Raw genomic sequence first — 12614 nt, 5'->3', positions numbered from 1 at the left:
CGACACTGACACTGAAATGACTCCTGTCCTGCCTTCAAAGGAACACTGGTCAAGAAAACAGTGGAATAACAAAAAGGCAGAGGAGATATAAAAAGCCAGTGTCAGATCCTGTAGAAGAAAAGAGAGATGTGGACTGTTGCTGTGGATGATAAACTACAAAGTACAATACATATGCAAAACTAAAAGAGAGGCAAGTAATTGTCAAGTTACATTTTCCAGGATGTTGTTCTATTTAGCTTTCTGATACAGTGCAGCATCTTTAAGGAACTTGGAATAGGAGAAGAGGAGGAAGCTTGTAGCTTGTGAAGCTATCACAAAAAAAGCAGAGCCAAGTAATTCAAGAGCAGGTTATGTGGGAGATGCACAGGTGTCCCTATCTGCTTATATATAACATGCAGTGAGAAAACAACAACTTTGATTATTACTACTTTGTACAAGAACTAATTGAAAAATAAAAACAGGGATCTATCCCCACTGGGAACACATGCACACTATCAAGCTATAATAATCCACAATCACTGGACCACCCACCAGTCAATCAACTCCCCCTCCCTCCCCACCCGTCTGTTAGCTTGTGTGTGGACCGTGGAGAGTCACAGTTACCATATGGGTTGTTTGTAAATGGTGCACGTGGGTCTTTGCTGACCCAGTGAAGCAAGTACTGATTATGTGAAGTGCTGCTAAATGACAAGAGTGCATTATGGTGATTAGTGTGAAGAAGGCAGTTAAAAACAACCATGTAAACTCATTTGTCCAACTCCAACTGCACTGTGATCGTGCCATAGAAAAGATAGGCTCTTCCAATATGCAACTGTGCATGCATTCGGTTTTCTTTTCTCGGTCTTTCCGTCTGTTCTCTCTCTGACTCTGCTGAACACCTTCTGGCCTGCTGTCAGGCTCTTTTTCCCTAATCTGCTTAAATTGCGTGAGTGTATGTAAGAAAAAAATACAGGGAACTCCCTAGACACTTAGCCAGTGCTGAAGCACTCAACAATGTCTGCAAATCCTCAAATTTCCTCCCAGCTTATGGCTGGTGTTTTGAAGCTTAACTGCGAGTTGGAAGGACGGATGGATAACTCAGAAATGCTCAACAAAAACACTCGAGTCTAGACAAGCACAGAGGTTTCCTCCTCTTTTTAAAAAGAAGTTGCCCGTGACTCATGTCTATTTGCAGAAACACCAACATGCAGAAGAAACCATTCACAAATATATTCCCTGCTGTGCTAAGCAGAGAGCCAGTCGATTAGAGAGAGCAGAGCTGGAGCAGTGGAGACTAAGCACAGCCAGTGGGCCCACAGTAAACTCTGCTCTTCTTGGCTCCGTGCACTTCTGTGCTTACTTACAGTTGCCTGAGCTGACACACATTTGTTTATCTGATAATTGTGAACACGACGTGAGCGAAGCTAATGTGTGCCATTAGAACCAACTGGTGTTTGTGTGAATCACTCAGAGCAATTCACTGTGAGCGGTCAATATTTGTACTCGTTATCTGTGATTAGCCACATTAATGCAGAACACAGAAAGAAAAGAAAAGGCCATTGTGAACATGTCTCTTTCGCTTCGCTGCTGTTGCTTTGCCTTTCACTGATGAGATCAGACCAAGATGTAATACAGTCACACAATTGAGGACATTAAGGAAACATAAATAAAGGTTGTGCACAGATTACAGTCATACGTTAGCAGAAAACACCACGTCAGCGGTGACAGTGACCATAAATTAGCCCTGTGGGGACATGCTGGACACACTGATAACTACTAGAGCACCATCTGCAATGAGACCACACCAACCACAAAGCTAATGAGTCACCGGACCACACCTAGTGTTCTCATGTTAGTCATGTATATTTGTAAAGTTTCATACCTGTATCTTTCATTATTGCAGTGCTCTTACTTTGGTAAAATCTGTCCACAGTTAGAAATATAAACACTCGCCAAAGTACTCGAAAATACCTTTGTGGTAGATAGAAGTTGTCTCCATGACAACCTTTTGCCAAGATGAACAAAGACAAACATGGTAAAAAACAATGAACTAAACTGAAAAAAGAAGATTTAATCATTACTTCCACATGGGAAGTTCAAATTTACCATTAGACAAACATTCATTTCAGTGTAAGTCATTTCTACAGTTTACAGAGTTCTTACTGTAAACTGCCAAAGCTACATTTCCATATCTGTACAGAAGACAGACAGACTTTTATCCCAGCATGATATTTACGGTCGTTTTTTTCTGATTTGAATATTCATATAATTGTTTGTATACCGCAAAGTTCACAATACAGGTCCTTCATAGTAACGTGTCTCGCACAGCCAGTGCTGATCAGAGTGTACGTCATACCTAACGTGGGGGAATTTCTTTGAAAGCTGTAGATTACAGCACAAAGGGAAATACTGTAAAGCAAAGATAGCACACAGTGTAAATGCAAATAATATTCTTACTTAAATGAAAGTTTAATTTGCCCAGATGATGATGCCCAAGAATCTGGAGCTGGTGCTGGCAACGCTGCTCACAATGTTTGAATCTGCGCGAATCAGAAGCAGGTCCGCACGTGCACGCGATTATCTGCACACACTGTGAAAATCTAAAATGTGGGCTACCTCAGTCAGCTAATGCATCCTGATAATCCCCGTGCATGGTAAACACGCACACGAAAAGCAATTTTTCAGTAAAGAGGATTCATCAGCCCTAACCTGTTTTTAACTGCTCAATAGGGAGGTCCCCACACGTGCATGCACCAATATTTTAGAGGATTAAAATGGGGACAAACTCTAAATGTCATGTGATTAAATAGGAGGTAGCGCCAGGGTCAAGGACTGTAGGGGAGAAAGAGCAGAGTTAGAAATCAATACAGCCTCAGCCCAACACACCGCTGCAGAGAACATGTATGTGGGTGGAAACATTTCCACATTTTTTTTTTTCCCCCCACACAGAGTAAAGAGCACACTCAAATTCTCACCTAACTCGCCATCACTGGAGAAGAGAGAACGAACAGCACACACTGCCTCAAAGAAGAAAGCCATAAGTGTTGCCTGACTAGAGAAAAAAAAATCCCTTTCAGTTAACGTTATCCATGTCACAGGCTACGTGTCGCACCTGAACTCTCACTGATCCTATGTCTTCCTCGGCTTCAGTACTTCCTCTTTTTTAAATCGCTCTGATAGCACTCATTCAAATGAAGGCAATGTTGTATTCAAGTACTGTACAGCCACATCCTATGAGGAAGCAACACAGACAAAGAGCAGTTTCTGTGTGGAAGCCGTAAAACATACAAAAAGCATCAACGTGTCTTTGCATCCACTGGACAATGTCCAGCTGGTCAGCAAAGACTGTCCTGTTATGTTTTATGGACATTGGATTCACTACTGTTAGTATATGTTCATGAAGTTCAGATACGCTCTGTGCACTGTACCACGAAAAAAATCAAAATTGGATTTCTTGTTCAGATATTTTAACAATTTGCAGCGTGATTGAAAGCAAACTGCCCAAGCTTAATTCTAAAGCTTACAAGCTGCTATAGTGAAGCCAACTGTGGATTAGTGGAGTTTTCATATTTGGAAATTATTCAAATCACCGTGTTCCTACAAGCTTCTATGAACCCAGCGAGTATTTGAAGTGATGGAATGGCCTGTGACTGTTTTATAGAGCCATCTGAATATATAACCTGGCTTTTTCCAGTCTAGAAACCACCTGACTGTTATCAAAGAAAAAGATACATCAAACAATCTCAGACTCATTTGTAAAAGTGCATTGTACTGTAAACCGTCCATTAAAAATGAGATATTTTATCATCCAAACACAGCAAAAAGTCAATTTTTAGATGATGTAAGCAGCTCTCAATACAAGCTCAGAGTGCCCAGCTTCGGTTCACTTGACTATTTCCTTTGGATTTCATCACTATCGGATCACTCATATCAGAAGCAGAGACTTGTACTCAGCACACAACTTATACAATGTGAGGTTCTTTCCCTTAAACAAATTTAAAGGTTATACCAAATGACAAGGGTTCAGTGTCTGATAAATGAAAAGGTGACTTGATGATCAAGCCTAGCAAAAACACTTATCCGAGAAAACATATTTTATTAAAAAGAGGATTTTAATAAAACCATACTATTACTTACATTGAAGTAGGGGGACGGACCTGAGCCAGAAACTCCACATACATTCATTTGATGCTGTTCTTGCGTACCTTCTGCGCTCCACCTAATGCTTATTGAAACTGGTGTAGCCCGTGAGGAAACACAGACACATACACAGTTACTCATGTGCTCTGCTGTGTGTTGATTGGGTTAAATCAATGAGGCCTCAGTTAATAAGACATGGCTCCTTTCAAACAGGCACACACACACAGGCACACAGAGAGCACTAACTATGGGAGTCTGTGTTAAAGTCTGCAAAGGCCAAGTGTTTAAATCTGCCATCTGCACAACCAACTACCTCAGCAGTCTCAGAGCAAACAACTTCCACATGTGGTGGAAGAAAATCTATTACAGCGAATGCTCTGAAAGGAATTCGAAAAATTTGGGTGCCCAAAAGCTGCCAGTGGTATCATCGGAGAGCAGAGCTGTAACACAAATTTGAACGGTAGACTTTTTTTAAAAGGTATTTGAAATTAAAACTAAAATAACAGAAATAAAAAGCCGCGAATGTGTCATTTGCTGCTAGAGGAATCAAAATGCAAAATGTGTTGTCATTAAATAGGTCAGGGATTACAGGCAGTGTCTGCTCCCTCCTGCAGTTTGCCATCTTATCACGCTCTTCTTTCTCTCTCATCGTTCCCTGGATCTTCCAAAAAAAGAGCTCTGTCCGTTGAAAGGAGGGGGTCTTCCTCCTCACTGTCACCAGATGTGAACTCAAAAAGATTGTTGGTGTTTTACCAGACACAGGAGGGTCTTTACCTTAAAACAGAAAGTTTTTGTAAACTGGTACAGTATTTAAAAACCTATTGTTCCTGCACACGCAAAGAGCCTCTACAAAGAATCACTGCTGGAGTAAGTAGACGGGTATATATGGTTTTAATTCCACACCGGGGAAATTCATTGGTGTGTGTGTGTGTGTGTTTGTGTGTGTCCCTAACCTAATGACCACAGCCTGATGTCAGCTCACATTGCTGTCACCATTAACCCATCTTGACAGACAGCTCTAAATCCACCTGTCACACTCAATAAGCCACGATCACCATCCACGTTGATGAAAATGCTTCTGCTGCTGTGGTGGTGTCAGGAGGTAAAACTCAACAGCCTGAGCAACACTAACTGATGGAGAATGCTTTCTGCATAGGTCTAACACTCCTTCACACTAAATATAACCCTCTGCATGGATGGGATGGATTACACACACACAGAGACTATAAATGCGCTCAAACGAAGATCTATTGGGGTAAACACCCCAGCATATTTTCTCTTTAACACTTTCTGCCCCCAAAGCAGTTTTCTTTTTGTGTTAAGTGTTAAAACTATTATTGCAGATATAAAAAGAAGATATAAGAGAGAACTGATTCAAGTGTGCAAAGCATTTAACTGTCAATAACATATAATCACCTATTTCCCATGTCCTTTTGTTGGTCCCTCACCCTGCACAGAAGGGATTGGAGAAAAAATTCCCATCTCTGAATAAGTTCTTCAATATAACAGTGAAGTGTGATAACAGGTGTGATAGCAGCATATTAATATTCTGAGTGTGTATGGCTTGTAACTACACAAGGTGGTGACTCCTTTTGTACATGTGGAAACATTTTTGTCCACTTTCTATGAAGAAGGCTTTTATATGCTTCTGCTCATTTTGTGCAACATATACTGTTTGAATGTGTATTCGCACATTAAACATGGCCACATTTGACCTCTATGAGAAGTAAAGGCTCCGGACTTTTTCTCCCTTTGCTCTGTGACAGGAGCCGTCCCTAATAAGGTCACCTCAGGCACACAAAAGCACCATCCACCTGCTGTTCAAATGTGTCGTTACAAGAAGGAGCCAATAAAAAGAAAACTACATCTCCAGTCACACAGGGTCACAGACCAGTTAGTGAACACTTACCAGTCTTGAGGGAAAAATTAATATTCTTCGAACAGTTGTGAGTAGTTGCTGGAGGCTGATGACACTTGCTGTGAGCCAGTGATGGATGGCCAAAGACCAGTCATCAGTCACTAGGTAAAAATGTGTATTCCCAGGCTGTTTGGACAGTGGCTGTGGGAGGTTGCTTGCCATTATCATTAGCTATTAAACTTCTCTTTTTCTTTAGAAGAAAAATCAATATGGCCTGTTTTCTCTGACAACCCAGAAGGCAGAAGATGAAATGATGCTGCAATTCTTCATATTTAACAGAAACAGAAGTCCTGGTAGCTGTTATCAACATAGAGAAAAAGTAACAGTAGCTAAGTCAACTCAGTGATAGCGACTCAATGTTCAAATCACAGATTCATATATGTGAATATGTATATTTCACATTGGAGAGTTCAACCAATAATCTGTCTTGAAGGAAATCTAAAAATGTAAAAATCACAAAATTGAAGATACTGTAAAGAGAAATCTATGAAGTTGTAACTATGGTGAATACTGATAAATTGCTTTCAGCTGGTTAAGCCACTGCTCTACTCCAGAGTGGAGGAGGAAACGCTACAGTTCCTACACTCAGTTTCTTTCACATCCTGCCAGCTCTTCCTCTCTCTATGCACAATGTCTCAGAGCCCAGTCTGCCTGTGCACATTTGCACACTAATAAAGTCAGGGGGAAGAAAAGTTGCTGCTTCAGTGTGAGAATTCAATGTGGGAACCGTGCTGCCTACCTCAGCAATTTTGTCTTAAGAGAAGAGGGATTACATCATGCCCTACAGCCAGCTTACACTGTGTGGGCACAGAGAAGCAGCCCTGCAAACTGATTCTGTACAGAGAGCAGTGAATAAGCACACACACATTAAATTTTACAGCGGAGATGTGTGTTCCTGAGCCAGGGCCCAATGTAGTAATTTCAAAAAGAGACTGTGTGTATGTGTGTTTGTGTTTTGGGTTGATGGCAAGATATTCCTCTGTGTCTCTAGAGCTTCTCTCAAAAGATGTAAGTGAGCTCAGCCATAACAGATCCAATTCTCCAAAGATAAAGGAAAGAGGAGACAAGGAAAACAAAAAGCCTGCTTCTTGTTCATCTCCTGGACTTCCCGGCCTCGTGTAGCCTTGACAGCATGACAGTACATCAGTGGCTTCACAGATGTATGGTCATTTTGTGTGTGTTGACAGCATACATGTGGGCTTTTAATTTCCCCAGTGACACACGTTGATTGATGATGGCACGACAGGGAAGTTTAAAAGTGTTACTCCTCACTACTCCACTTAACGTCAGTAGCAGCGACCTCGCATTATATTTGAAGGAGATACCCAGTGGGAATCAGTTTCATTCTATGCAAATATGGCAAAGCGTCAAAATAATTGATGTAACTGGTCCTAATTTTATTTTACATTTTACATGGAGCTCCTTTCTCGATTGCTCAAGAATTATCGTATACTTAAGTTCAACAGCTGACCAAAAGTAGACAGCACAAAGTTAGCTGACAACAGGCAGCTGTTGAGGCAGATGTGGAGTATCCTTTACTGACCATTGCCTCTCCTCGGAGCTTTCTCAACGGTGATCAGTGCAGCAAACATAGTGATCAGAACCACCCATCCTCACCCACAAGCACACACACACGCTAAAACCGCAGATTTCGAAGTGTTGCTTTCAAACACACAGAAGAGAACACGCCGCCAATTCCACATGTTCACACAGCGACAGATCAGCAGATGTCTGGAAAGACAAGTACTGCTGCACAACGACAGATTCCAATCCATTCTGTTTACTTGAGGATTAAATTGGAATTTTATTTGAGCATGAATTCAGTACCTTGGCAATATTAGCACAACAGTCCTTTACAATCCAGTCTTAACCTCGTGTAAGATAACACTCCTGATCAGTAAGCAGAGTGTAGCTTTTAAAGTGTTAAAGAGTCTAAAGATAGCAAAAATATTCTAGAGTCAAATATGAGTCAAATAATATGTTTGACATCTAAGCTTGACTTACAATTGGTCACACAACAGGAAAATGATCTCAACTCTACAACAGAATGATTATTTTACCTTTTTAGTTTCCAATGACTGAACCTGTCTGAAATACAAGAGGTGTAAATGAGTCATGCGAACCTTCACCATACAGGAAAAACAAAACACTGATAGTGATCAAAATAAACATTTAGATTTGTAACTTCAAATATAATTTTGCAAGCTTGCTCTTTAGCCACTTGGTTAGAAAAATCAGAAAGTAGTCTATAAATACACTGCTACAGTGCACTGCGATTCTGTCCTGCGGTGAGTTTTCTGTCTGTTCTTGACAACCTGTAATGGGCCTTTTTCATTGTTGCACCATGTCAGTATCACCATAACTACACTTGCATCCGACTAAAAAAGGATTCTGAAACATTTCCATGGTTTTATCTAACAAAACTGATTAATAACAGTGAGATTTCTTTTTATTCAGACCCAAAATTTCAGCATGCACTTTTTCCATTTCAACAAACAGAAGATTATCCCGCTTGATGTTGCAGTAATGCTACAAAATGCTAACTAAGCAAGTGTCGAGAGCTGTGAGGAGCTGGTCTGTGAGTCATCACTTAAGCTGGGGTCTTTGTTCCCATTTTTCCTGTATCCAGCCTGATTGCGATTATAATGATTGGCTACTCTCACCGCACTTACCACTGTGCTGAGGAAATGGGCTGAGCACACTTTAATGGAAAACAAGCTGCGAGACTCCCACATTAGTTAATAGAGAACGAGAGAAACAAGTAGAAGAGTCCAAAGGATCAGATTTAACGGAAAGATAACAGGAGAGCCTTGCCCTAAACGGAAAGCCCAACCAGGTTCAGGCACACAGACTTTCTGCGTTCTAATACAAACTGAGCAAGATTTGCACAAGATTTAAAGAAGCGAGTGCAGACATGGTGGAGGTTTACAAATGGTCGCGAGACCTGCTATGATGTATGGTTTGGAGATAATGGGACTGACAAAAAGTCAGGAGGTAGAAATAAAGGTGTTAAAATCATCGGGAGTGATCAGGGATGAATAGGGTTGAGCGGTTTGGAGACAAAGTTAAAGATGGAAGGTTGAGATGGTCTAGACATGTACTGAGGAGGGACAATGGATATATTAGACAAAGGACAGTGAGTGTGAAGCTGCTAGGTGGGAGGAAAAGAGGAAGACCACAGAGAAGATTCATGGATGTAGTGAAGGAGGAATCGCAGAGGGTTTGTATGAGAGAAGAGGATGCTAAAGGGAGCCACCAAAAAAGAATATGCATTCTAATAAAAATGTACTGGGATGAGGCTAATAAAGTGGTTCCCATTACCTACTTCACAACCTGTGTGCACAAATCCAGAGCACTTCCCTGCAGAGAAGGGTCCGATAACAGGCATGTCCCTTAATACCTCAAATGAGTGACAATTCTACTGCTCCATATCTTCATGTGCCATGTGCCTGTAGGCAGCAAGAGATAAGGACCCCCCCAACTACAGATTTACATGGGTAAATTGCTGTTATCCACCCTCCAGCAAACCCCAAACCCACCAAACCAATGTTACCATGGCAGCCAGCTCCTATACATTGTAATTAGCTGGTTTAAATCCCCAAGGCTCGGACTAGCTGGAAACATCTCACTGCTTCCATAGATTAGGACAAGCACATTCACACACGGGGCCCGAAGCTACTCCCCCAGTCCACACGGTAAGACACACAAGAGGTCACATCCAAGTGCAGACACACCTACTGAACACACCCACACAAAAAAGATGCACCAACCAATGTTTTACAGTTCACTTCCCACATTCATGCCTGTGCTTGTAAGCAGGTGTGAAGAGATCAAGTAAAGCTGTACAGGGCCAACACACACACACACACACACACACACACACACACACACTGAGCACAGTTAAAACAGTAGAGCAGCTCCACTGTGTGGGCATCTGGTCCCCTCTGCGTTTGTTCGTGGGCATGTGCTAATGGAAAGTGTATCAAACCGTGCAGTGAAACAAAGGCGCTACAATGAGTAAAGCTATTAAAATGCAAGCGGCTGTCGATAGCCCTCAGGGCAGCCCTAGCAGAGACTGTAGTGTCTATTGCACTCCACGGCCCAATTAGAGGAATATGCTTCAGATTAAAAGCAGTGAGATTGATACACTTCAGGTGTATCACAGAAGCAGCAGTGTGCCGCTCAGACAGGCCCTGTAAAAGCTTTAAATCACCATAACACCCTTTGTGTGGGGTGTAGGTTTAAAAAGAAAATACACATTTTATGAAAAAAAAAAAAAAAGAATTTGTAATAAAGACTGCATTCCTGAAACTAATTAAGCCAAAAGGCAGTTTTCTAAAAGATCTGCTGGCTTACACGGAACATATATGTGGACATGTATTGGAAACACCCTATTTTAAAACTGTAGTCAACTCCCGGCTGAATCATATTCTCATGATCACTTTGAAATGTCAAAAATCCACTACCAGTCTGCCAAACCAGTGGGTACATATAAGCCTCACTGGTGTGAAAAAGCTTGCACATTATTGCACCACATCCAACCAAATATTTATGCATGTCTTTTTTACTTTCAAGCTTTCAGAGCCGCCGGGTTCTAAAACTAGACACAGCTGGTTTAAACCAAGGGAAACCTAGGGAACTCAAAAATGAAGCCGACGAGGAAGTTGCACAAACTGCGGTTGCCACTTGAGGCTGCACTACCGTTAGAAGTCAGTGTTAAAATGCCCAACTTTGTAGCACTAAAAAGCATATAGTTTTTGGCATCTATAGATAATTTTTGAAGGGCGAAAAGTTTTTATAACTCATCCAGCTGGATAACTGACTTCGGAGTGTAGCCACATTGATTGACACGTGTCCTAACAGAGGCAGCTGGAGTTGACTGGCATCTTCTAGCAGGCCTCACTAAAGCTTTTTCCTGTGTCTGTGCTGCTGGTAACTTTAGGATCACTTTGAATAGATCATCCGCCTTGATATCAGTTTGGATTCGGGAGACACACACCATCTCTACTTTTAGATTAGGCTTAAAACTTTCCTTTTTGCACATAAAAGCATATAGTTAGGGCTGGATCAGATGACCCTGAATCCCTTACTTATGCTGCAATAGGTGTAGGCGACTGGGGGATTCCTGTGACGCATTGAGTATTTCTTTTTCAGTCACCTTTCTCACTCACTATGTGTTAATAAACCTCTCTGCATTGAATCATACTTGTTATTAATCTCTGTCTCTCTTCCACAGCATGTCTTTTATCCTGTCTACCTTCTCTCACCCCAACCGGTTGCAGCAGATGGCCCCGCCTCTCCCTGAGCCTGGTTCTGCCGGAGGTTTCTTCCTGTTAAAAGGGAGTTTTTCCTTCCCACTGTCGCCAAAGTGCTTGCTCATAGGGGGTCATATGATTGTTGGGTTTTTCTCTGTATGTATTATTGTAGAATCGTCCCTTACAATATAAAGTAAGAAATTTCATTATTGTACAGGTGTGTTACTGAGCACTAATTAGCCAATGTGTGTCTCTCTGTGTGATGTACGCTTACAGTTTACAGCCAACCTTTCATCCATATAAAGTAACTCCTGGCTTCAATAAAACAAAAATTAAAAAAAAAAAATGAATATGGAACTGCCAAACGCTAACGTTGAAGCTTCAAAATGTGGAGTCCAAAACCAATCTGTGGTTTAAACAGACCAAGCATTTAAAACATCTTGTGGGATAAAACCTTAATGAGCTTAAGCACAACACTTTATGATGACTCCTGTTAATAATAACAACAATGTTGAATTTTTAAAGTGTGAGAGTTTATTTGAAGTGAATAAACCAACCATGCATTTTTACTGGCATGCTTATAAAATATAAGAAAAAGGTCAGGTAACAATAGTAAAAAGTGCAGTTAGACTAAAAAGCTCACCAAGTACCAAAGATACTGCACAGTGGTGTGTAATACTGACACAATAGAGCTTTTTTTTTTTAATCTTTAGCCATGACAAGTGCACCCAGTGGGATTTCATGTATTTGATGTACCACTGCAGTATTTTGCCAGAACAATCGCCGACTCTGGTCCAACTGCGGTACAATTTTACTTTTCAGAAATACTTAAGTGAATCAGCTTAAGTTATGCACATCATATACAAAAAAAGCAGCCGACCACAATATCATGTTGAGGCAGCCTGTCTAGCCCCAGAGTTGAAGTGCGACTTTAAAGAAAAATACCCACACAAGAGGGGGGACAAATAAAAAAGGAAGTCAGTCTATTTGAAGTGGGTCCCCGTAGGTTTCTGTTCTCCGCTCGTGCTCACCAACCATTACCCTTACTGCTTTATTTCTGCCAAGCTGTAAAAGCAAAAACATGCCGTCCTGTTCTCTTGCTGTGCATGAATGCAAATGCACAGACTTTACAGACAATGAGTCTAACCGCTTGCGCTTGCTGTAGAAGTTTATTTTTAAAAGATTTCTATTAAATGTGACCCTGCAAAGAGTGACAGGACAGATAAGAGAATTTGTGGATGCAGCACGATGTCTGATAAAGTGAGGAGCGCACTTGAAGCGCAAGGCCATCTGGCACTCTGAGAGGACAGCGGCCCCCGTCG

General features: G+C 41.3%; 1 protein-coding gene across 6 annotated transcripts in view; it reads right to left on the bottom strand.

The window, feature by feature from the left end:
* Positions 1-12614, bottom strand: part of abr (ABR activator of RhoGEF and GTPase) — a 117152-nt gene that overhangs the window by 73800 nt on the left and 30738 nt on the right. Inside the window, exon 1 of one of the 6 annotated variants that reach the window (XM_025911007.1) lies at positions 4117-4171. The exons of 3 other annotated variants lie outside the window; for them this stretch is intronic. In XM_025911007.1, coding sequence (XP_025766792.1) covers positions 4117-4156 — 40 coding nt within the window. In that variant the 5' untranslated portion in view covers positions 4157-4171. Of the gene's footprint in view, positions 1-1861; positions 1890-2954; positions 3034-4116; positions 4172-12614 lie in introns of those variants that run through there. 2 more of the 6 variants (XM_019363852.2, XM_025911008.1) reach the window with 2 other exon arrangements.

This window comes from Oreochromis niloticus, linkage group LG10 (assembly GCF_001858045.2).
Source record: "Oreochromis niloticus isolate F11D_XX linkage group LG10, O_niloticus_UMD_NMBU, whole genome shotgun sequence".
Taxonomy (NCBI): Eukaryota; Metazoa; Chordata; class Actinopteri; order Cichliformes; family Cichlidae; genus Oreochromis; species Oreochromis niloticus.
This window is presented reverse-complemented; position numbering and strand designations above follow the sequence as displayed.